At 43.0% G+C, this 27,208-nt stretch overlaps 1 protein-coding gene across 8 annotated transcripts in view; it reads right to left on the reverse strand.

Moving 5' to 3' along the window:
• LOC115160802 (dedicator of cytokinesis protein 9) overlaps window positions 1-27,208 on the reverse strand; it is a 122,990-nt gene that overhangs the window by 44,835 nt on the left and 50,947 nt on the right. For 6 of the 8 annotated variants that reach the window (XM_029711230.1, XM_029711232.1, XM_029711234.1 and 3 more), the window contains exons 2-5: window positions 18,261-18,377; window positions 6,686-6,775; window positions 3,117-3,199; window positions 459-528 (exon numbers count right to left, since the gene is read on the reverse strand). In XM_029711230.1, coding sequence (XP_029567090.1) covers window positions 459-528; window positions 3,117-3,199; window positions 6,686-6,775; window positions 18,261-18,377 — 360 coding nt within the window. Of the gene's footprint in view, window positions 1-458; window positions 529-3,116; window positions 3,200-6,685; window positions 6,776-18,260; window positions 18,378-24,442; window positions 24,737-27,208 lie in introns of those variants that run through there. The other 2 variants (XM_029711229.1, XM_029711231.1) reach the window with 2 other exon arrangements.

Raw genomic sequence — 27,208 nt, forward strand, 5'->3', positions numbered from 1 at the left:
ATACTTCACGTTAAAATTTCCTATTTAGACACAATGACGCTTTCATCTCATGCCAGAGACATTTCACAACTGGGATTGGAACAGGACAGCCAAATCAGTTCCTAATCTGGATTAAATCAGATAATAAGCACCAGATACTAATAATATCTGGTGCTTGTGTTCTAGGAAAGACTGGTTTCTAGTGTGAAAAAACATCAATACCGTGGCCATTCTGGCAATGTCAAAGGTGCTGGACTGTAAGCGGCGCGCGGAAACGTTGTACGTCTGTCTGTATGGAGGATTATTTGTTCAGTGCCTCTGAGGTATTTACAGTAAAGACTTGGAAACAAAAAAGGGTATTGAGATGATTTGTACATGGAGCAGGTGGGTAAGGTTGAAAGTCGAAGGAATAAGCGGCTTAACTAAATTGTTTGTTATTTGTAACCTTCCACTGAACTGTAGCTAGAACATTTACTTACTTCATCTTTATCAACGTCTTCATCCACCTCAAAAACATGGACAGCCAGTTTGTCTGGTCTGGACACTTTGCTGTAAAACACAAGGATGTGAATAAAGTTAATCAATTATTATTTTTCCTAATCTCTGCAAGGTCATTTATTGATCTAAGAAATGAAACCCAATGTAATGCGCATGTCCCACTTACATAGGAAGCCTGAATGAATTCACCTCAGGAAAACATTTATATTTCCCTCCCTGGACACTGAATACTGACCAAAGGTCTGTTGACATCAACGGCAAGTCTCAAGGTCAGGGCAGCTTTGTTTTGTGTGTAAATTCCACCACAATGACACTGGAAACCATTGCCCTCGGGGCAGAAGGTGGAATTGATGACACTCTTAGAACCGGGGGTGGTTTCCAACCTGACTAAATCCCCACATCTTTGGGAATAACCCGAGTGTGGCTTGAGGAAGTCTATTGTTAATGTGGGTTAAATCATAAAACCTGCATTTCCTTGTAGACTATCCATGCCAAAATATCCTGAACAATAAGCAACTAAGGATGATTGAAGATTACCCACAGAATGACACGGGTGTGTGCGTCAGTGGAGGCTGGTTGGAGGAGCTATAAGAGGACTGGCTCATTGTAATGGAATGGAGTCAAACATATGGTTTCCGTACGATTTGTGTTTTTGATACGGTTCCATGTTTCCCGTTCCAGCCAATTACCATGAGCTTATCCTCCTATAGCTCCTCCCACCAGCCTCCACTGGTGTGCATGCACTTCAGTGTGAAATCTCTGCACAAAGAGGGTAGCTGTTCTAACTTGCCCAGGAGGAAGTCACAACTTGGTTCCACATTACATAACATTGTACCGTCTGTCAAGACACCATACTGACTGAGCAAAGGGTTTACTTTGGAAGACACCATACTGACTGAGCAAAGGGTTTACTTTGGAAGACACCATACTGACTGAGCAAAGGGTTTACTTTGGAAGACACCATACTGACTGAGCAAAGGGTTTACTTTGGAAGACACCATACTGACTGAGCAAAGGGTTTACTTTGGAAGACACCATACTGACTGAGCAAAGGGTTTACTTTGGAAGACACCATACTGACTGAGCAAAGGGTTTACTTTGGAAGACACCATACTGACTGAGCAAAGGGTTTACTTTGGAAGACACCATACTGACTGAGCAAAGGGTTTACTTTGGAAGACACCATACTGACTGAGCAAAGGGTTTACTTTGGAAGACACCATACTGACTGAGCAAAGGGTTTACTTTGGAAGACACCATACTGACTGAGCAAAGGGTTTACTTTGGAAGACACCATACTGACTGAGCAAAGGGTTTACTTTGGAAGACACCATACTGACTGAGCAAAGGGTTTACTTTGGAAGACACCATACTGACTGAGCAAAGGGTTTACTTTGGAAGACACCATACTGACTGAGCAAAGGGTTTACTTTGGAAGACACCATACTGACTGAGCAAAGGGTTTACTTTGGAAGACACCATACTGACTGAGCAAAGGGTTTACTTTGGAAGACACCATACTGACTGAGCAAAGGGTTTACTTTGGAAGACACCATACTGACTGAGCAAAGGGTTTACTTTGGAAGACACCATACTGACTGAGCAAAGGGTTTACTTTGGAAGACACCATACTGACTGAGCAAAGGGTTTACTTTGGAAGACACCATACTGACTGAGCAAAGGGTTTACTTTGGAAGACACCATACTGACTGAGCAAAGGGTTTACTTTGGAAGACACCATACTGACTGAGCAAAGGGTTTACTTTGGAAGACACCATACTGACTGAGCAAAGGGTTTACTTTGGAAGACACCATACTGACTGAGCAAAGGGTTTACTTTGGAAGACACCATACTGACTGAGCAAAGGGTTTACTTTGGAAGACACCATACTGACTGAGCAAAGGGTTTACTTTGGAAGACACCATACTGACTGAGCAAAGGGTTTACTTTGGAAGACACCATACTGACTGAGCAAAGGGTTTACTTTGGAAGACACCATACTGACTGAGCAAAGGGTTTACTTTGGAAGACACCATACTGACTGAGCAAAGGGTTTACTTTGGAAGACACCATACTGACTGAGCAAAGGGTTTTGGAAGACACCATACTGACTGAGCAGGGTTTTAAGACACCATACTGACTGAGCAAAGGGTTTACTTTGGAAGACACCATACTGACTGAGCAAAGGGTTTACTTTGGAAGACACCATACTGACTGAGCAAAGGGTTTACTTTGGAAGACACCATACTGACTGAGCAAAGGGTTTACTTTGGAAGACACCATACTGACTGAGCAAAGGGTTTACTTTGGAAGACACCATACTGACTGAGCAAAGGGTTTACTTTGGAAGACACCATACTGACTGAGCAAAGGGTTTACTTTGGAAGACACCATACTGACTGAGCAAAGGGTTTACTTTGGAAGACACCATACTGACTGAGCAAAGGGTTTACTTTGGAAGACACCATATTGACTGAGCAAAGGGTTTACTTTGGAAGACACCATACTGACTGAGCAAAGGGTTTACTTTGGAAGACACCATACTGACTGAGCAAAGGGTTTACTTTGGAAGACACCATACTGACTGAGCAAAGGGTTTACTTTGGAAGACACCATACTGACTGAGCAAAGGTTTTACTTTGGAAGCTGCCGAAAGTCCCCGGAGTAGTCCTCATACTTGTAATTAACGACATGCCAATCAGAGTTGTAGGTCTTGATGCACTGAAATAAAAAGAAAAACAAATCAATGGTTTACAAGTGTAATCTAAGACAGTTTCAATGTTTCACCTAAAGAAACAGGAAACAAGCACACAACAACCAATCAGTGTAGGCCAATAGCATCTTTTCAGATGGCTACAGTGCCTGCAGAATGATTTCCCACCCCTTGACTTTGTCCACATTTTGTTGTGTTACAGACTGAATTTAAAAAGGATTAAATATATATTTTTTGTCACTGGCCTATACACAATACCCCATAAGGTCAAAGTGGAATTATGTTTTTTATTTTTACAAATGAATTACAAATGAAAAACTGAAATGTCAAGGATTCAACCCCTTTGTTATGGCAAGCCTAAATAAGTTCAGGAGTAAAAATGTGCTTAACAAGTCACCTAATAAATTGCACGGATTCACCAATAGTGCAATGATAGTGCTTAACATTTTTGAATGACTACCTCATCTCTATACCCAACACATACAGATAATTGTAAGGTCCCTCAGTCGAGCAGTGAGTTTCAAACAGATTCAACCACAAAGACCAGGGAGGTTTTCCAATTCCTCAAAAAGGGCACCAGTGTTAGACATTGAATATTTCTTTGAGCATGGTGAAGTTATTAATTACACTTTGGGTGGCGTATCAATACACCCAGTCACTTCAAAAGATACAGGAGTTCTTCCTAACTCAGTTGCCGGAGAGGAAGGAAACCGCTCAGGGATTTCACCAACAGGCCAATGGTGACTTTAAAAAACAGTTACAGAGTTTAATGGCTTTGATGGTATAAAACTGAGGATGGATAACATTGCAGTTATTCCACAATACTAACCTAATTGACAGAGTGAAAAGGAAGCCTGTACAGAATAAAACATATTCCAAAACATGCATCCCGTTTTCAACAAGGCACTAAAGTAAAATAAATGTGCCAAAGCAATTAACTTTTTGTCCTGAATACAAAGTGTTATATTTGTGGCAAATCCAATACAACACATTACCGAGTACCACTCTCCATATTATCAAGCATAGTGGTGGCTGAATCATGTTATGGGTATGCTTGTAATCGTTAAGGACTGTGGAGTTTTTCAGGATAAAAAAAATTATGCAATGAACTAAGCAAAGGCACAATCCTAGAGGGAAACCTAGTTCAGTCTGCTTTCCACTGGGATATGAATTCACCTTTCAGCAGGACAATAACCTAAAACACAAGGCCAAATCTACACTGGAGTTGCTTACCAAGAAGACAGTGAAAGTGGAGTTACAGTTTTGATTTAAAATCTACTTGAAAATCAATGGCAAGACCTGAAAATGGTTGTCTAGCAATGATCAACATCCAATTTGACAGAGCTTTAATCATTTTTTAAAAGAATAAATGGGCAAATGATGCACAATCCAGGTGTGGAAACTTCTTAGAATTTACCCAGAAAGACTCACAGCTGTAAATCGCTGACAAAGGTGCTTCTACAAAGTATTGACTCAGAGGTGTGAATACTTACGTAAAATGCGATTTTTCTGTATTTCATTTTCAATACATTTGTAAACATTTTTTAAAACTTGTTTTCACTTTGTCATTATAGGGTATTGTGTTTAGATGGGTGAGAAATAAAATCTATTTAATCCGTTTTTAATTCAGGCTGTAACAACAAAATGTGGGGTATGAATACCTTCTGAAGGAACAGTAACTCCATAAAACATGTTTTGGGCCCTATATGAAGTCCTTTTCTTAACGCAGTGGCTTTCTGAAACAGCCCTTATTCTGGGAATCCTTTGCTCCCTATTCAAATCAGATTAGTACATCTGAAGGAAGGAAGGGGAAGAAGAGGGATCAAAGTGAATGCTCGTCTTGAGCAGATAGTTGGTGGAAATTAAAGCCTTCCACAGGATCTGGAATTAGAGAAAAATAGTTCCACAGAGCACCGTCTCATCAGTCTACATAATTACTTGCTGACTTTACACATTTAAAAAGTGTTTGACGGTAACATGAAGAAACACCGACTTACTTTGTCTCATCTCACATCCTAGATATCAACTTACAGTAATTATCCTAATTGCTTTATAGACAAATATTGAGATGGAAATGGTAGAGTTTTTCGGGACAGTCAAACAAACCAACGAGAAAAGGAAATATTTTATGATTAGAGCAGTATGGCATAAATCCTAATTATGACCCAGCAGTTATGTCTGGGCACTTCAGGAGGAATGCTACAGCCCCACACAAAGGACAGTTCCTCATTTCCCATCCACACAGTATGACACTTCACCCCAGACTTAAAAGGATCATCAAGTAGGCGTTAGATCAACCCAGTACAAACTGGGTGGGAGTATACTTCTATATCTCTCAGTCTGGGTGAGAGACATCTGTTCACTGTTAAAACTTCCAGATTGATATGAACATCCAGAATGGTATTCATACAGAGAGGCGTGTAGTTTACAAGAAATGGTCTGACAAGGGAGTCCTGAGCTGCGGAAAGTCAATCTGATCAGTGGAGGAATGGAAAAGAGAGAGGGTTGTACTCCGCAGCTGTCCTGCTGATGTCATATTGCATTGGACCAAAAGGAAGTGTTTCCTCATGACTGAAGACAGGACTCCCTAATCTGTGACCCATGACCTGAGGGGTCAGCAGCCAGTTGCCTCTGGTTTGCAGAGCAGTGTTACAATAGGAGCAGTGTCCATCAAGTGTCCAATTGTCAACAAAGAACACAATGACAGTAAACCATTGTGTAGCTCAGGTATACTGTGTGTGGAAGATTGTGTGTTTAAGCAAGATGTTAAAATGTCAGACTGTGTTATTTTTCATTTAACATTTATTTATAAATAAAGTACTGTATGGGAACAGAATGTACAGTAAGGCTGACATCTGATTTGAAGATACATTTGAAACACTTAACGCTACTTGGTTGCAGAAGGCATTTACCAGGCTTGGTACAGGGAGGCACTAGTGTAAACAGTGCTCTGAGAGGATGAAGACCAGAAGTTGGAGAAGAACCATCCATTTACTTTGGAACTGGATTCCGCTTATCAGTTTTTTGGTCTCCTGGCCTGAATAGATGTTATTGAAGAGAATGAAAATACTCCTGTTGACTGGATAGCTTCCAGTAACGGCCCATAATTCCTACTCCTGCCTGTCCTGAACAATAAAACACCATTGTGTCACAAAGTATGTGCTAGGTGAAATGGAAGCTCAGTTTGGCTGGACACATTCTATAAACAATGGGGAAATCATCAGAGACACTGAAAGTGTGTGCAGCCCAGTGTGTTTCCATATCTATTGATCTTGTGCAGGCTGCCATATACGTCAATGCCAGGTCAGAAGCTGGCTGAAGACTGCCACTAAATGTCTGTATTTATGGTAACTGTATTTATGGTTAATATGGCTGTAGGATACACTAGCAAGTAATGGCACGTCATAATGCCAACATCCAACTGTCAATAAAACCACTGCTCTCAAAGGACAAAGGTTCATTCCTGCAGGGTTATTGCACTTGTGGGTTCTTACCTCTTGGACAAACAGACTCTGCGCCTCCTTCACGGCGTTCTCAGGCACTGTGGGGTAGAGAGTTCTTCCTTGGCGTCTCTGAGTCGCAATCTGTGGATTGAAAACAGTTTTATTTAGCTAATTAAATCAAGTACAAGGTCTGACTAGATTATGACACTGGATGAGTGATGCTCTGAAAATGAACTCAAAACCATAAATCACCACAGATTAAAAAAATGAAAGTATACAAGACATCCTTTGGGAATGACACAACACAGGACTGCGAACATCGTATTTTCTCAGTACTACAGTGTGTGGTCTCAGCTGGACATGATTTCACTGAACACTCCTACAAATATTACTCCATGCCAGAGAAAAGTCTCAGGTCTTTGAGGGTTTCAGGAGGGTAGAGAGGGAGGCAGCACCAGGATGTGATGCTACGCTACATTGTTGACCTCCAGGCTGGGCCAGGGAACCATGGACAGACACACCCAGGGCCTTAGCCTGGCTCTCAGCCACCCAACCCAGCCATGGGGCTCCCTCCCTGAGGAGCTGGACACTGTCTCAACACCTCCACTTCCTTCTGCATCCTCTTTAATGGCCATGTCCTTCACTCTGCAGGCTTATGGTGGTTGTAAGTGATGGGAGGGGGAAATACACCACAGACACTCCTAGCGGTATCGACAGTATCAACTTAATACCACTAGAATAACCTGGAAGTCATTGTTCAGTATCCTGTCAGTATCCTGTCAATCCTCAACCTAATTTCCCATTCACACGGCCTCTAACAGGTTAACCCACTCTTAAAACTACACAGAACTAATTCAGTATCACTTTATTTTCACAAAGACCGTCTTTAAGGCCGATACAATTCCATTTTATGAATCAATTACTCTATATGTGGGACTAATTTTAGACAGGAGTAATGTTATGTCGGCAGATTTATGAAAGGCAAATATTGCTGGAGCTCCCTTCTGTTGTTCTTCATTCTAAATAGGACATTTAAATCCCAGTTAGGAGTGCAACCTAGTTTTGAGCTCCCCTTTGAGACCGGTTTGACATATCTCACTTAAATGGAGATTTCCCTTGATAATAAACGAAAAGAGAGTGTTTTGTAATCCTATCTTCTCTAGCATGTTACCCCATGGTGATTCCTTTAGCAGAAACCTTTCAACTTTACATCTTTAAAGTAAGGGAAAGCGAAAATAAACACTAGGGGACGCAGCAGATTACAGTTACCCCACACGAGTGATAGAGAAACAAACTACAGCAAAAACACCAGAGAAGAATAACAAACCCCAACCTTCCCCACTTAACTCATATCATGCTAAAGCCAAACTGGACACAGTTCAAAGGTGAACCATGACAGAAATGTGACTGTGGTACCCGACTTACAGTAAAGAATAGTTTAAGGTCAAGGCAACGGGGCAGGAGTAAGGTAAGCAATTCAACACAGCAGTAAATCTTCTGTTCATGCAGCTTTCCCTGAGCAACCTAACCAATAGGCCTGCTTTAGTCATTATCTCTAGCCTTCAGCAGACACATAGCCAGGATTTTTCCAGCATGCAGAGCAAAGCAGCTCTCCAATTAATCTTGAATTGAGTCACAGACTGCGAAATGAAAAGCCCAATCAGGTTAGAACAGAAGTCATTTTTCTACTCCCTAGCCCAAACAAAGAGAATAGAAATTCTAAATTATAGACCAAACCTCACCACCACCAAGGTTAATCATTGTACAATGATACAAAACAGCACCACAAAAGAAAGCGAAAAGCTCTATCAAATTCTCTGCAGAAATGACTCCCTTGGGAATCAATAGGATATTATTATGCACTCCACAGGCTTGGTTATAGAACCTGAGGTCCATTCGGGTACCTAGCCTAAAGGCAGTGGGGGAGTAGGGCTCCAGGTTACAGTCAGGGCATTTCAAAGAGAACTCCTAGAGGTGAACAGGTAACTTATCGTTAAAAATACAGTGGCTGTTACAGTAGAGGTTTATTGATAATCAATACAGTGAGACTGGTTGATGTGAGTAGTTCGCTAACGCTGAGCATTTCTTATTTAACATTTATTTAATCAGGAAGGGCTCATTGAGATTTGAAATCTCTTTTTCAAGAGCATCCTGGCCAAGATAGGCAGCACCAAGTCAATACACAATTACAGACAGACATGAAAAACTACAGGTAATCTAGTTTTAAAAAATTAAAAAATAAAACAGAATAGCCTTCTCTCTGAGACTGCCTGGTGTTAGTGCCTAGCCCTGCGCTCCATTCCAGGAATACAATGCAGAGGTCCTATTTGTGAACCTGAGTTCTCTCCTCCATTTCCTCTCTCTAGCCCAGGTTTCCTGCTGGGAGATGACAATCTCACCATAATCTAAGCAGCAGAAACAAACAGGCTTATAAACTAGAAGAGTCCAGAGGGAGTCATGAAGTGGACCAGAAGAAGAGTCTCTATGGAGCACTAGGGTTGTCACGATACCAGTATCGCGGTACTCAGAGAGAAACAAAACATGTAGTGTCCTCGATTTCCTGAGGAAAACACTGCTAATTTTGGAAACAAACAGCCTTATGTTGTGACCCAGAATCCCATGTCTTTTCCAAGCTACTGCACATAATATTTGACATACAGTAGGTTTTTAAAGGACCAAAGAGTTCAGTCTGCTTTTGCGTTTGCCTTTTTGCCAATGCTCATGCTATCGTAGTATCGCGATACTGGTGACAACCCCATGGAGCACAGTGGAGATCTTTAGTGAAAAGACTAGCATGACATATAGGACAATTCCATAGTGGCGCTGAGAATCAGATTTTTCCCTTAAAATGTATGCCAAACAAAAACCATTGATTTCAAAGTTTAACAAACCATACTCTGTTACAAACTCTATGCACAAGGACAACTTTTAACAATTCACACTGAACATTTTACAAAAACACATTTACTGGAAGAACTGTGCAGATGCAATGTTTGGCAACAGAATTTCTGTAAAAATCAGTATAAGTGACCACATTTTCCAAATATACGTGTTACATATCTGCTCTAAATTAAGAAAGAATAGGGTGTCAGCTATGACATGGCACCTTGAGTTCGAAAAAATCTATTTGTGTTATTGAACAGTAAGTGAACTGGTCCGTTCCAGAACAAATCTGAACCAATCATGGACGTCTATGTTTGGGTCAAATTAACGCCGGTCCAGATGTCTGTGGATATTGAAATCAAGGCCAGGGCGGACTGACCAAATTTCAGCATCTGTGGATGTCCGAGGTTTCTTTATACAGTAAATGGAAAGAGAGGGGGCACATGGGTAGAGGTGACATTAATATATAAATGAGAGAAAGAGAGAGCGAGAGACCAGACTTTTTACACTCTTGCTTTGACCACCAGACGACAGAAATAGAAAAACAGTTATCCGTGGAACTTAACAGTATGCCAGTGGAAGGGAGGACAGTAGCATGTGGTTTGTGACTATGACTTCCCATTGTTGTCAATTCAAATTGTACTTAATATAATATTCCTCCAAAAATTACCATTAGGCTTCTCCCTATGTCATGTTTCCCTCACAACTTCAACTCTTTGAATCCTGAAACTTGAAGGTATACGTAGATTTTATTAAAACCACCCTGCCATGCTGAAGTCGTTCAAATAGGGAGAAATAGGAAGAGGAAAATGCCTTGCCATTCCTGGGAGTAAATTCAGTGACAGTTTAGAGCGCTTCCTGATCCACAGGCTTTATGACCAGCGTACATCTCAAGTTTAAGCAGGGAGGGAGGTTCCCTTCCTCTCCTTTTCCCAGTAATCCCAGACAAATTCCCTAAGAAGACACGTTGACAAAACGTGCTTGGCTCTCCTAATGCCGAGCGCCGTCTGATTAAATCCAGATGAGGTAATGTAAACACCATCTCACAATTTATTTTCCTAAACAGTTAAGTCCCTGTTCTCTCTGAGATATAATTTGATAACAACCTCCAATGAGAGGCCTTGGATCCAGAGGGGGGAGAGAGGGGACATGAGAAACCTGACAGCGGTTCCTGAGCTGAGGCGGTGTCTGCCAACAAAATGATTTACACACCAGCCGAAAACAGCCCACAGACGAGCAGTGTGGTCAGATGAGCTCTGCCGGGTCTGGACTGGATTTATAGGCTGCTATCACTACACAGTCATCTGTGTCTGGGAGTTTAATAGCACCAGAAAACTCCCTTCTCTGCCTATAACACTGAATACCCACAATCGAAAGGTCTTGACATACAACCGGATAAAACCACTTGCGTAAGGAAGATCTCAGAGAGTCATGCGACCTAAACAGATGTTTTCCTTCTTCATCCAGGATCATCACCTGTCGCTCCCCTCACAACGCACCGCTTGTAGTGTATGCAGGACTCGTATGTCATGGCCAGAGCAAAGGGTTACTCTGGAGCACCATGAGAGCACAGCAGACACGGCTGGTCAAGGCCGTGTCACCAAGTTGAGTACTCCAGCTGTCTGGCCTTCACATACACCCAGCCGGCAAGAGCCCCTGCCTCCCGCCTCCGTCCCCTGCCTCCGTCCCCTGCCTCCGTCCCCTGCCTCCGTCCCCTGCCTCCGTCCCCTGCCTCCGTCCCCTGCCCAGCTCTCACACCACATTGCTCCCTTTCACTCACAGCTTTTTGCAAACGCAATAGAGTTTTTTTTTTTTTTTTTTTTTAATAGGTTGATCGCGAAGCATCAAAGACAGGCCAGGAGGTTTTCTCAAAAAGAGCGAGGGCACGATTGCAGTAACGTAGTAAATGTAATGAGGAGTTGGATAGCTTGTGAGCCCATAAGTAAGTTTTCTGGCAATACAGCCTTAAGACCAAACATTTTTTACACGCTGAATAAATCTAGGAACTCGAACCCTTCTTTAAAATGGTTGATTCTCCAACATACATACAATATATATTCTAATGAAAGATGTAAAAACCATTATGGCTTGTGAAACAAAGGAACCTCTGAGTAGACGAGAGAAAAAGACAAAAAAAAAAAAACTTGTTGGATCGTGAGACAGAGGAAGGGTCAAATTTTGCGGATATAAAAGGGTCCTTCTTGCCGCTGTTAAGAGCATCTTCCTAAGTGTTCTCACTTCCTGAAGGGCTTCTGCCAGGCCAGATTCCCATTTCATAGTTTCCACACCGGGCGTCACGTGTTGTGTAGCAATGGAATGTTTGAGAGGGTGACAGGGGCTACGTCCTGCTGAACGAGGATAGAGATAACCCTTACTCTATCACAACAGCAGAGGCAGAATGAGACAATAAAACATATGACCCCTGAACTTTACAGCATGAATGGATGTAAACAGAAGAAAAGCCTCTGTGGAGGACCTCGCCCTACAATCAACATGGGCCTGGCTGGGCCGCACTGAAATATCATGAAATCACAACAAACATAACAACCAAAACATGCATGTGGGAGGCAGAGACGACTGACGTCGATAGATGAACAACGAATAGATAATGGAAATTATTGACATGGTACACTGGTATGGAAACTATAAAGATCTTATCAACACTTGACAGATCATTTACCTCACTAACTATTCTGGAGCATTATCCAGTAGCAAACTCCTCAGATGGTACTCTATTTAAGCCTGGATGCAGATCAGTTTGTGCTCTTGGCAACTCCATTTCTGTCCTTGTCAAGCCAAACATAGTTTGTTACAATGATTTGGCTAATTCTATTCTAGGGTGATTCCTCACGAAACTAGAACAAAACAGGACCATGATCATGTTTTTGTTCACGAAATATCGATGGGAAGGATCTTTTGGAGAAAGGAGTATTGACATATATTAGACATTTGCATCTTAAAGCACAAGTGAGAAATAATTCATTGAAGTTGGAACATTTGTGGACATTTTAGTCTTACCCAGGCCTCCTTTAAGACTCCAAAATGATTCATCTGTATTTTTTTTTTTACCTTTATTTATCCAGACGAGTCAATTAAGAACAAATTCTTATTTACAATGACGGCCTGGTGCACCATAGGAAATATTTATGTAACAAAAGCTTTACCACTTGCCCTGTAATAATAAGTCCATTTTTTTAACATTAATATGCAAATATTGAAAAAAATAAACATTCATATTTTTGGTTGAAAATAATATACAGTGCATTCTTAAAGTATTCTGGCCCATTAACTTTTTCCACATTTTGTTACGCTACAGCCTTATTCTAAAATTGATTAAATAAATAAAAAAATCCTCATCTACACACAATAGCCCATAATGAAAAAGTGAAAACATTTACATAAGTATTCAGACCCTTTGCTATGAGACTAGAAATTGAGCTCAGGTGCATCCTGTTTCCATTGATCATCCTTGAGATGTTTCTACAACTTAATTGGAGTCCACCTGTGGTAAATTCAATTGATTGGACATGATTTGGAAAGGCACACACCTACCTATATACGGTCCCTCAGTTGACAGTGCATGTCAGAGCAAAAACCAAGCTATGAGGTTGAAGGAATTCTCCGTAGAGCTCCGAGACAGGGTTGTGTTGAGGTACAGATTTGGAGAAGGGTACCAAAAAAATATCTGCAGCATTGAAGGTTACCAAGAACACAGTGGCCTCCATCATTCTTAAATGGAAGAAGTTTGGAACCACCAAGACTCTTCCTAGAGGTGGCTGCCTGGCAAAACTGAGCAATCGGGGGAGAAGGGCCTTGGTCAGGGATGTGACCAAGAACCCGATGGTCACTGACAGAGCTCCAGAGTTCCTCTGTGGAGATGGGAGAAACCTTCAAGAAGGACAACCATCTCTGCAGTACTCTGCAGAGTGGCCAGACGGATGCCACTCCTCAGTAAAAGGCACATGACAGCCCGCTTGGAGTTTGGCAAAAGGCACCAAAAGAACTCAGACCATGAAAAACAAGACTCTCTGGTCTGATGAAACCCTGACTGAACTCTTTGACCTGAATGCCAAGCGTCACGTCGGAAGGAAACCTGAAGGCGCTATCCCTACGGTGAAGCATGGTGGTGGCAGCATCATGCTGTGGGGATGTTGTTCAGCGGCAGGGACTGGGAAGCTAGTCAGGATCGAGGGAATGATAAACAGAGCAAAGTACAGAGATACTTGATGAAAACCTGCTCCAGAGTCTTTTCTTTTGTTGCCTTTTTTTAACCAGGTAGGCTAGTTGAGAACAAGCTCTCATTTGCAACTGCGACCTGGCCAAGATAAAGCATAGCAATTTGACACATACAACACAGAGTTACACATGGAATATACAAAACATACAGTCAATAATATAGTAGAACAAAAGAAAAAAAAGTCTATATACAGTGAGTGCAAATGAGGTAAGTTAAGGCAATAAATAGGCCATGGTGGCGAAGTAATTATAATATAGCAATTAAACACTGGAATGGTAGATGTACAGAAGATGAATGTGCAAGTAGAGATACTGGGGTGCAAAGGAGCAAGATAAATAAATAAATAAATACAGTATGGGGATGAGGTGACTGTGATAGACTGCATCCAATTTGTTGAGTAGAGTGTCGGAGGCTATTTTATAGATGACATCACCGAAGTCGAGGATCGGTAAGATGGTCAGTTTTATGAGGGTATGTTTGGCAGCATGAGTGACGGATGCTTTGTTGCGATATAGGAAGCTGATTCTAGATTTGATTTTGGATTGGAGATGCTTAATGTGAGTCTGGAAGGAGAGTTTACAGTCTAGCCAGACACCCAGGTATTTGTAGTTGTCCACATATTCTAAGTCAGAGCAGTCCAGAGTAGTGATGCTGGACGGGCGAGCAGGTGCGGGCAGTGATCGATTCAATAGCATGCATTTAGTTTTACTTGTGTTTAAGAGCAGTTGGAGGCCACGGAAGGACAGTTGTATGGCATTGAAGCTTGTCTGGAGGTTAGTTAACACAGTGTCCAAAGAGGGGCCAGAAGTATACAGAATGGTGTCGTCTGCGTAGAGGTGGATCAGAGAATCACCAGCAGCAAGACAACATCATTGATGTATACAGAGAAGAGAGTTGAGAGAATTAAACCCTGTGGCACACCCATAGAGACTGCCAGAGGTCCGGACAACAGGCCCTCCGATTTGACACACTGAACTCTATCAGAGAAGTAGTTGGTAAACCAGGTGAGGCAATCATTTGAGAAACCAAGGCTGTCGAGTCTGCCAATAAGAATGTGGTGATTGACAGAGTCGAAAGCCTTGGCCAGGTCGATGAAAACAGCTGCACAGTACTGTCTTTTATCGATGGCGGTTATGATGTTGTTTAGGACCTTGAGCGTGGCTGAGGTGCACCCATGACCAGCTCTGAAACCAGATTGCATAACGGAGAAGGTACGTTGGGATTCGAAATGGTCGGTAATCTGTTTGTTAACTTGGCATTCGAAGACCTTAGAAAGACATGGTAGGATAGGTATAAGTCTGTAGCAGTTTGGGTCTAGAGTGTCACCCCCTTTGAAGAGGGGGATGACCGTGGCAGCTTTCCAATCTTTGGGAATCTCAGACGATACGAAGAGGTTGAACAGGCTAGTAATAGGGGTTGCAACAATTTCGGCAGATCATTTTAGAAAGAGAGGGTCCCGATTGTCTAGCCCGGCTGATTTGTATGGGTCCAGATTTTGCAGCTCATTCAGAACATCAGCCATCTGTATTTGGGTGAAGGAGAAATGGTGGGGGCTTTGGCGGGTTGCTGTGGAGGGTGCAGGGCAGTTGACCGGGGTAGGGGAAGCCAGGTGAAAAGCATGGCCAGCCGTAGAGAAATGCTTATTGAAATTCTCAATTATAGTGGATTTATCAGTGGTAACAGTGTTTCCTAGCCTCAGAGCAGTGGGCAGCTGGGAGGAGGTGCTCTTATTCTCCATGGACTTTACAGTGTCCCAGAACTTTTTTGAGTTAGTACTACAGGATGCAAATTTCTGTTTGAAAAATCTAGTCTTAGCTTTTCTAACTGCCTGTGTATATTTGTTCCTATCTTCCCTGAAAAGTTGCATATCACGGGGGCTATTTGATGCTAATGCAGAACGCCACAGGATGTTTTTGTGCTGGTCAAGGGCAGACAGGTCTGGAGTGAACCAAGGACAATCTATTCCTAGTTCTACATTTTTTGAGTGGGGCATGCTTATTTAAGATGGTGAGGAAGGCACTTTTAAAGAAAAGGCATCATCTACTGATGGGATGAGGTCAATGTCATTCCAGGATACCCCGGCCATGTCGATTAGAAAGGCCTGCTCGCAGAAGTGTTTTAGGGAGCGTTTGACAGTGATGATGTGTGGTCGTTTGGTCGCAGACCCATTACGGATGCAGGCAATGAGGCAGTGATCGCTGAGATCTTGATTGAAAACAGCAGAGGTGTATTTGGAGGGCGAGTTAGTTAGGATGACATCTATGAGGATGCCCGTGTTTACGGATTTGGGGTTGTACCTGGTAGGATCATTGATAATTTGTGTGAGATTAAGGGCATCAAGCTTAGATTGTAGGATGGGCGGGGTGTTAAGCATGTCCCAGTTTAGGTCACCTAGTAGCACGAGCTCAGAAGATAGATGGGGGGGGCAATCAATTCACATATGGTATCGAGGGCACAGCTGGGGGCAGAGGGAGGTCTACAGCAAGCAGCAACAGTGAGAGACTTGTTTCTGGAAAGGTGAATTTTTAGAAGTAGAAGCTCGAATTGTTTGGGTACAGACTTGGATAGTAATACAGAACTCTGCAGGCTATCTTTGCAGTAGATTGAAACACCGCCCCCTTTGGCAGTTCTATCTTGGCGGAAAATGTTATAGTTAACGATGGAGATTTCAGGGTTTTTGGTGGTTTTCCTAAGCCAGGATTCAGACACGGCTAAGACATCCGGGTTGGCAGAGTGTGCTAGAGCAGTGAGTAAAACAAACTTAGGGAGTAGGCTTCTAATGTTAACATGCATGAAACCAAGGCTTGTACGGTTACAGAAGTCAACAAATTTGAGCACATGGGGAGTGGGAGTGGAGCTAGGCACTGCAGGACCTGGATTAACCTCCACATCACCAGAGGAGAAGTAGGATAAGGTTACGGCTAAAGGCTATACGAACTGGCCGTCTAGCACATTCGGAACAGAGAGTAAAAGGAGCTGGTTTCTGGGCACGATAGCATAGATTCAAGGCGTAGTGTACAGACAAAGGTAAGGTAGGATGTGAGTACATTGGAGGTAAACCTAGGCATTGAGTAATGATGAGAGAGATATAGTCTCTAGAGACGTTTAAACCAGGTGATGTCATCGCATATGTAGGAGGTGGAACAACATGGTTGGTTAAGGCATATTGAGCTGGGCTAGAGGCTCTACAGTGAAATAAGACAGTAATCACTAACCAGGACAGTAATGGACAAGGCATATTAATATTAGAGCGAGTGCTCAGGACCTCAGACTCAGGCGAAGGTTTTGTCTTTCTTTTGTCAAGTCTTTGAATGTCCTTGAGTGGCCCAGCCAGAGGCCGGACTTGTACCCGATCGAACATCTCTGGAGAGACCTGAAAATAGTTTTGCAGCGACGCTCCCCATCCAACCTGACAGAGCTTGAGAGGATCTGCAGAGAACGGGAGAAACTCCCCAAATATAGGTGTGCCAAGCTTGTAGCGTCATACCCAAGAAGACTCTAGGCTGTAATCGCTGCCAAAGGCGCTTCAACAAAGTACTAAGTAAAGGGTCTGAATACACCTGCATTACTTGCTGTTTGGGGTTTTAGGCTGGGTTTCTGTACAGCACTGAGATATCAGCTGATGTAAGAAGGGCTATATAAATACATTTGATTTGATTACTTATGCAAATGTATCAGTTTATTATTTTTAATACATTTGCAAACATTTATAAAAACCTGTTTTTGCTTTGTCATTATGGGTTATTGTGTGTAGATTGATTTAATCCATTTCAGAATAAGGCTGTAACGTAACGCGGAAAAAGTCAAGGGGTCGGAATATTTTCCAAATGCACTGTCCACTACAGACATATCAAAGTTCTAGAGTAGGTGGACTCTCTGCAAGTTTTACAGTTATGGTGTATTTTACAGAGAAATTGGCATAGTAGGCAATCACAGCCCTCCTTTTACTTGCATCATTGGACATCCTGCAAATTCTCAGCAGAGGATGGCCAATTTGAATCCATTTTCACATTCACTCTGTTGGTAATGCTTACAAAAATGTATTATAACTCTAAAAGTAGCAGAGATCCCACTCTGGAACTTTGGGTATATTATGTTCAACAATATCCTGAAAAATGTACCAAATCAAAAATTGTATTTTTTAATATTCATAATTTAATGTAATTTTTTTTTATTGAAATCAAGATACTACAGAGCAAGCGGTAAAGCTTCATATTACACCAATTGCTGCTTTGTAACACCTACAGATGAAAGATTGTGTCTTGAAGGAGGCCTAGGTAGGCCAAAATGTCACAAAATGGTCCAACCTCAATTATTTATTTCTCTATTATGCTTTAACATATGGCAAATATATGTCAACAATTCTTCCCCCAAAGGAACCTTCTTTGGATTAGATTATGAAAATCCTGTTTTGTAGTTTCGTGAGGAATCGCCCTCTACCCAAAAATATAATTCAGTGGTCTGTGAGCCTATCAGTGACAGGTCAGAAGGTCAGAGGTGACTCACCTGGAAGTCCTCCAGGGGGAACTGCAGCATGTCCCGGAGGACATCACTGAGGATCTGGGTCTTCCTCTGGACCAGCACACTCTCATAGTCCAGCGGCTCAATCACCTTGGGCTTCACCTGGGGAACAAACAACAAAACGTGCTCTGTTAATATACAGGTATTTATTCAGACAGAAGAATGTCATCATCCTCAAGCAAAGTGCCGTAAAGTACATTATAAGTCAAGGAAAAACACTATAGCTGTCTGAATACCTAGACAGTCAGTCGGAGGATTTAAGTCACCCCAGAGACTATTTAAAGCATCCCTTCTAAATCGAAGGAAAGGTCCTCTCTCTCTCTCAAGCAGAGTGGTGACAGCTCACCTTCAGAGAGACTCAGTCAAACCCAAGGAGCACTAAAAGTGGAAACTATTGTGCATGTGGAAAGTGGGCTCTTTTACCCTAGGAATGGGGGAAATGTGGAGTAAGTGATGCCAGTATAGTGCTCTCCAAGGCCTCAACGGCCTGATTTGACAGAGCACAGCATCTCAATGCACCACAGATGTAATAACATCACTTTGCCATAGTGGAGTAGGATTTCAGCGCTGAGGCATACATTAGGTAGCCCTATCAATTCTAAAACGCCGGTCCGGAGTTGACTGCTATGGAAAAGGTGGATATCTTTGTTTTAGGGAGGAAACTCTCAGATCTAACGCACAACATAAAACATGGCTGAGTCAGATTGTTGATTTCAGCTCAGAAGTGACAGCGGGGCCTGGTCAAAAGTAGTCTACTGTGGGAGACGCAGTCAATATTGTAAGTTGTGCTCAGAGAATCTGTAGCTGGCTGGGCCCTGTCCTCACACATGCTATCTGTTAGTCCAACCATGACGTCCCTATGAGAGCTCCAGCCTGCAGCTTCCCACGTTGACTACATCCGCCTAGCCTAGCTCACAGATGGGAGGATCATTATGACTTCACCTCACTGACAGCTAACACACAGCTCTGTCCCGTCACCGAGGAGCTACAACGCAACGCCACAAGTAGGAGCATTGTTACCTAACGTACACAGGATGCACTGATCTCAAATATGAATCTTTGGGACGTCCCCTTCCAACCCATCTGGCTTTCTGATTGATATGATAACAGTTAGCTAAAACATCGGAACGCTGTATAAGTCGACTTTCGGGTATTTTGAAAACAGCATTGTTGTTCATGTCAACATAATGCCTTGCGCAGATAGGAATGTTGATTTCTTTCCAGAGGAAAGGAACTGTAGCCTTTCCGTCTCACTTAACGTCTTCTGCTTGGACAAGTTGTACCACAACAAACAGTTGAATAATTACATAAGCTACGTCAGTAGCGCTGCTACAGACCACATCCATTAGTACAAATGAAAAAGGTCCACTGAACCATCTCAATCACCGAAACAGAGGTGACATATGATTCTGTTGAATTCGTGGTAGGCTACGTCACGGTAGTGTATACGACATGACACAAGTCAGATCTCCCCTCATCGAGCAGTAAGAACACAGTGGCCATAGAGACACAGAACACTTGTGACGACCATGCCTCAACGCTCTCAACAGCTCCGCTAGAACTCTGAAGCCTGTGGTGTTTATCTCAGAGAGACAGTGAGGTGTGAAGTGAAGCGTGTTGCTAGCCAGGTCTTGGGGTTGAGCTCCAGTACAGTTTGCTTGTTGCGTCGACATCTGGGCCTGATAATACGAAGTATGATCTCAGAGGGAGAGTCTTGGAAATGGACCAGTCTTAAGCCGCGTTTCTAGCGGCCATGCTAATAACACAGTCTGCACCTATTAACGTTGACTGGTGAGATCCGTGTTCGTGTCCCTCTCACAGTCACAGTCCAGAGGATCAGTGCAAGACAGCGAGGAGGAGGGTTCCTTCCTGGCTGCTACCAGCCTGTGAGGGATCAGACATTCTTCAGTTCTTAGGAGCGACGACGGCTTACGCATGCATGAACACACACACACGTACTCCGAAGAACATGTCATGCACACAAAAGTGCCCAAACATACCTGCAGAGAGGTGTCACACGAAAGGCATGCGCGCGCGCACACACACACACACACACACACACACAGTCGGAAGTCACGCTCTGCACTCAAGCAGACAGGCCAGGTGAGTCAGGATATTACAGACGAACAGCTCAGAGTGACTACAGACTAACAGGAGATAACAGTCCGACAGACTACCTGTGTGTGTGTGTGTTCATCCTCTGTCAGCTGATAACACCACATCGTTATGGTAACAGAGCAGAGTAGCTGATGTGTGTAGGGCCCCACACCTACAGTACACACAGGTAACCTGTCAGAGAGTTACTGTAAACCCTAGCTATATAACATCACAGAGCTACCTCTCCTGAACCCAGGTATTAACCTGTTCATCGCCTGCTGCATTCTTTGAGACCCAAACCCGCCTCTAAGTCAGTGACTGTCCAATGAATATGACAGTTATGGTCACTGTACATGGTTACACTATTAGCCCAAAAGGAGAAAATACTGTTGGAGCCTCATTACAGGGATTTTCCCACACACCCTCTAGGACACACCGGGGGGGGGGGGGGGGGGGGGGGGTCAGGTGACTGCTGCCTGATTTTACAACAGTAAGTCAACCATCAGCCTACAGTCGCTAACAATACTCTACTCACTAGGAATAAAAACACACAAAAAGCTTGTTGCGTTCAGTACATGGATTTGAAGACAACTAGTACACATTTGTCTTACTTTATCAATATCAGAACTACTGTCACGATATCACTTTTACCACCCCACAAGTCCTCATCCAACATGAAAATCATTGTATACATTGCATTCTGAAAGATCAGACCCCTTCACTTTTTCCACATTTTGTTAAGTTACAGCCTTATTCTGAAGTTGATTAAAATGTTTTCCTCATCAATCGACACACAATACTGCATAATGACAAAGCAAAAGCAGGTTTTTAGAAATGTTTTCAAATGTATTTAAAAAAAACAAGTTAAATGAAATAACTTATTTACATAAGTATTCAGACCCTTTGTTATGAGACTCGAAATTGAGCTCAGGTGCATCCTGTTTCCATTGATCATCCTTGGGAGATGTTTCTACAACTTAATTTGAGTCCACCTGTGGTACATTCATTGATTAGACATGCTTTGGAAAAGCACACACACCTGTCCATATAAGGTCCCACAGTTGACAGTGCATGTCAGAGCAAAAACCAAGCCATGGTTGGAATTGTCCGTAGAACTCCGAGACAGGATTGTGTCAAGGCACAGATCTGGGGAAGGGTGCCACAAAATTTCTGCAGCATTGAAGGTCCCCAAGAACATAGTGGCCTCCATCATTCTTAAATAGTAGAAGTTTGGAACCACCAAGACTATTCCTAAACTGAGCAATTGGGGAGAAGGGACTTGGTCAGGGAGGTGACCAAGAACCCGATGGTCGCTCTGATAGACCTCCAGAGTTCCTCTGTGTAGATGGGAGAACCGTGCAGAAGGACAACCATCTCTGCAGCACTCCACCAATCAGGCCATTATGGTAGAGTGGCCAGAGGGAAGCCACTCCTCAGTAAAAGACACATGACAGCCCGCTCGGCGTTTGCTAAAAGGCACCTAAATACTCTCAAGACTATGAGAAACAAGATTCTTTGGTCTGATGAAACCAAGATTTAACTTCATGGCCTGAATGCCAAACATCACGTCTGGAGGAAACCTGGTATCATCCCTACAGTGAAGTATGGAGGTGGCAGCATCATGCTTGGGGGATGTTAATCAGCGGCAGGGACTGGGAGACTAGTCAGGAACAAGGGAAAGATGAACGGAGTAAAGTACAGAGAGATCCTTGATGAAAGCCTTCTCCAGAGAGCTCAGGGCCTCGGACTGGGGGCGAAGGTTCATCTTCCAACAGGACAACAACCCTAAGCACACAGTCAAGACAACGCAGGAGTAGCTTCGGGACAAGTCTGTGAATGTCCTTGAATGGTCCAGACAGAGTCCAGATTTGAACCCGATCGAACATCTCTGGAGAGGTCTGAAAATAGCTGTGCAGCGACGCTCCCCATCCAACCTGACAGAGCTTGAGAGGATCTGTAGAGAAGAATGGGAGAAACTTCCCAAATACAGGTGTGCCAAGCTTGTAGCATCATACCCAAGAAGACTCAATGCTGTAATCGCTGCCAAAGGTGTTTCAACAAAGTACTGAGTAAAGGGTCTGAATACTGTGATTTCAGTTTTGTTGAGGTTTTGTTTTTTGCAAAAAAATTGAAAAACCTGTATTTGCTTTGTCATTATGGGATATTGTGTGTAGATTGATGAGGGAAAAAAATGAAATAATCTATTTTAGAATAAGGCTGTAATGTAACAAAATGTGGAAAAAGTCAAGGGGGCTGAAAAAATGCACTGTAACTGTGGCTTGACATTTCGGATGATTGGAGGTTAAACGACATGTAATAACCTTATTGTTAAGTGTCTTCCTCCTCCTCTCACCGTTGATGAATTCCTGAGCCTTCAAACTCTGCCTCATGACTAAAATCTCGCCTATTCTCAGCCTTCCTCCCACATAAGTGTTGAGGTTTTCCATATGCCTTTGTCAGGGACCATACGAGCCTGTTCAGCCAAACCACAGAGTAAGCATCGGATATGAAAATGTCTATTCACTGACTGGAGCCCAGTCATTTTCACTCCCTCAGCAATGACCACAGTCCAGTCCACTGCTGTACCAACAACTCTGTTCCTCCTACTGTACAGTACAGCCCACACTACATTTTAGCCTGGGTGATAACCGTACATAACCTCCTAATTCTTCCTGTAGAGTACGTGTCAAAGTCAACTCCCGCGAGCCGGAGCCCATTCAATGCAGCACGGGAGGTTTGAGTAAAACATTTATTGAATTTTTACATTGTCTCCTTGAAATGACTAAAACCAAATCGAAATTATATTGGAACTATATTTTATATAGTCTCTACACAGGTTGCTAAGAAACACCAAAACAAAAGCTGGATAGTAAGGAAGCATAGACAATTCCAAAAATGACAGATAGTGTCCAGAGGGCCGCACTGATGCGCCCCGCAGAAATAATGAGTTTGACACCCCTGCTGTAGAGATTTGCAAATCAAACGCCTGTTGAGGGCTACCAGAGATACCATAAACAATGGCTAGTGAGGCTCAGTAATAACATGGTTAAATAGTGAATATGATTTGAAACAGAAGGGTAACTATCCTTTATTCAAAACAAGTGCCTCTGGGAAACCTTTTGATATAAAATGGCAGTTCCACATTTGCACTAACCAAAGCCTTGCAATTATAGGACAATCAGTCCAAAGGAGTATAACATAGCTATTACTTAATCTCTCACATCTGGATAGTAGCTTCATAAACAAACCACAAACCCTTGAAGAGAAAGAGTTAACAAATAGCTGCTTCTGGAGCCAAATCTCCCAAGTCCAACTCTCTACCCCTCTGACAGCTGTGTTTCCCAGGCCTTGGCTCCCATCTCTCCCTACTCTGCACCTCTCATTACACTACTGCTGCACACTGGAACAATGGTGCTCTGTGATGCCTTTATATTAGATATAGTTGCTATTTCACTTTGATTAAAATACGCTGTTAAATGACCGTTTAGGACAAATCGGATAAAAAGCGCAACCTGCCGTGGATTAAACAGTACTTCTTATTATGCTTGACTTTTGAGCTTAAGGGGCAAATAGGGAACTTTTATGAGCGGTATACACCACAGTAATTACCCTCTCAAGAATGCAATTCACTGCCTTGGTCTTGTCCATGCAGCTAATTTAGCACCAGCAGAGTCCAACGTTCCTCTCCAGTGGCGCACACAAAGCACTTTGAAATGTGAGCCCGCACCATTGTGTAGAATAATTGAGATCTGATAAAAGGAGAGTGGATTTTTAGACTACCCATGAAGCTGCATGGCAGGGCAAGGCCAGCTCAGAGCTTCCAAGCGCCTGACCTGCTTCACACAACAGTTATGCTACAAGTACGCCACAACAAGCAACACTTAAGAGTGCTACAGCTGTATATTACTCTAAACCATATCGATAGTACTGCTGAAATGTGATGAACACAACCGTTTCAGCTCCTACTTCCAGTTTCCAAAGTAAACTTAAAACATGTGGTAAGGAAATTCAGTAACTTTTAGTGTCTCAACAAAAACCATGGCTAAGTAACCCCCCATGCCGTGACTTACCACCACCTGTGGCACCGCCTCCACCTCCGCCTCGGCTCCAGCCAAGCTCTTGTACTGCTGGGGTGACTCGATCACCAGCTCCTTCTTAGGACCTTTGTTAGCCCTTCCTTGCATTGTCAACAGCTGTGGCCACAAATCTCCTCACTAGATCCCAAAGAGCAGCAACAGGCAGCCAGCATGTCCAATGGAGAAATGCCTTATGCAGGGTAATGTTAAGGAAGTTCTCCAGAACCCCTATAGCTCTCTTCAGGCACCAGCTCCCCTCTCTCAGACTACTCGGTCTGAATGTCTGAGCCTCCCAGTCCTAGACTCACACCCAGGCTACAGAGAGAGGAGCCCCTCCCACACTCAGCTGTGCCTCCTGGCTGGGGGAGTTACAGCCTTCACACACACACACACACACACACTTGTCCTTCACACACACACACTCCTCCTCCTCCTGCAGCCTGACCCCTCACCATCCACCTGCACTCTAATGACAAAAGGCTGACAACGACAGACAAAGACGCATTCCATTCCACTGGTCTTCTAGTCCAACCAGGGAGTGTCCGGTCCACCGCTCCATGACTTCTGTAACACAGCTGCAAATAGAGCAGCTTCCCATTTCAGCATGAACAACAACAACGAGAGAAGCAAGCGAGACTATAATAGACACGGAGACTAGAATAGTGTACCACCGTCAACATAGCCCATGTCATTTATTCAAGGAATTAAAAATAACATCTGGAGAATTCATATCTGACAGGATAGCAGACGCAGCAGCAGAGCGCTGATGAGGAGTGATTTTCCCCATGTCAACATCAGTTAAGCTGCTAGAATCAGCTCCTCAGATTGAGTTTGTCGTGAGTACCTCAGAAAACATCTTTCACAAATCCTGAGTGACCCACATAAACTGCCATCTAAAACAGTGAACACAAAGTTCGTTCTCTCCTGTTCCCACTCAGTTTGAAACTCTTTGAAACTCAGTTGGAAACTGATTGAAAGGCAGTTTTCAACTGAAGATGAACTCTTGAATTAAATTAAATGTGGCAACTTATTTGATGATACTAGTGACTACCGTCTGAATCCCTCATTTCCAGATATACAGTATGAGTAAACAAGTCACCAGTTTGTATCTGTCCATTGTATGTAGCGCTGGGATGTAATCTTTTTGTGTCCAACTTCCTCTTGGTTGTCACAGGGCCTTGCCAGGGCCTCGGACAAGGAGATTATGCTTGTCTCCTGTCTGTACGAGCCTCTGGTTGTTGATCCATCTGCCGGAGAGCCATTCCATGGCTGACATAGCCCTGCTAACCCACCTCCGTGTAGGGTCGACCCTTCAGATTCCTCAGTGGGCCACAGCAGGGAGGATGTTATCTTTTCGTGGTTGTGTCAGAGCTCAGCGTGAGGGCCTCGGTGGGGACTACAGCTGTTCCCATCCAACTATCACCTCCCCCCTTCTGGCCCCCACAGTTAACCCCCGTCCCACACTAGACCGCTCACGTGCTGTTGCCCCAGGCTGTGAAATGCACAACCTTCTTCCAGCCTCACCCAGGTTCAAGGCAGAGACTCTGGGAGAAGGACTGGAGAACATGACAGGAACAGGATTCATGACAGGTTCCACAGTGGAATGAGTTACAAGTCTGTCTTCCTGAGGGCAAGTCAGCGCTCTCTGGGTTTAACAGAGCAGCAGTGAGTCAGAGTTCCTGTCTCTGATAAACACCGTCTGCAACGTCAATTTGGTGCAAGACTGTCATTACTCACACTATTAACAACCATTGCTCATTATGTTTTACAGTATGCATTTCCATCAAAAAGGACCCATGAGCACCATCATGTGAAATGTATGGGAGCATATCAAATGAAAGCTAAAGAGTCCATTTTTGGGGGAAATGAAGGTATAGATTAGTTGGTTCATTTTTCTTACCTTCTGTAAGTTTAAGAAATATTGCCGTTACCAAAAACCCACAAATATTTAAGATGTTTCCCTCATAAGGAACGAGGATAATGAAAGCTCACAGAAATAAGTAATGGTAGATCTACCAATTATAGTGATTACTGATTTTTGTTTATGAATTATTAAGTTGCCTAAATCCCTGCTGTTTCCCTGCGACCTGCCCTGTGTGAAACTGGAAGGAGTAACAGCGTAGCCTACGTTGCTACCATAACAAAGACTTAAGCCGGTGGCAGTAACGTTGAGCACAGTGGTGTCTCTCTCTCACAGGTGAAGGATATTTTAAACAAACATTTCTACAAGCAGTAAGACGGCTTTGCTAAGAGTGTGCAAAGCTGTACTAAAGGCAAAGGGTGGCTACTTTGAAGAATCTCAAATTTAAATATATTTTGATTTGTTTAACACATTTTTTTGTTTAACACATGTCTTCACTATTATTCTATAATGTAGAAAATAGTAAAAATAAAGAAAAACCCTTGAATGAGTAGGTGTGTCCAAACATTTGACTGGTACTGTATGTATGTATGTATGTATGTATGTATGTATGTATGTATGTATGTATGTATGTATGTATGTATGTATGTATGTATGTATGTATGTATTTTTTTTGTTTTACTGTTGCAAGTTAGAATAGTAGAATACAAAAAAGGTACAATTTTAAAATGTGATATACACACACGTGGTATGCAAACCCGCAAGCAACTGCGGCCCCTCATGATGATTTCAGATTTTTGTGGTCCCCACCCCCATCAAAGTTGCCCATCCCTGTTCTATGCACATGTTGTTGATAATAAAATGTTCTCCTAGCAGTTGCCAATAAAACTAAATGGAAG

Source organism: Salmo trutta, chromosome 24 (assembly GCF_901001165.1).
Source record: "Salmo trutta chromosome 24, fSalTru1.1, whole genome shotgun sequence".
Taxonomy (NCBI): Eukaryota; Metazoa; Chordata; class Actinopteri; order Salmoniformes; family Salmonidae; genus Salmo; species Salmo trutta.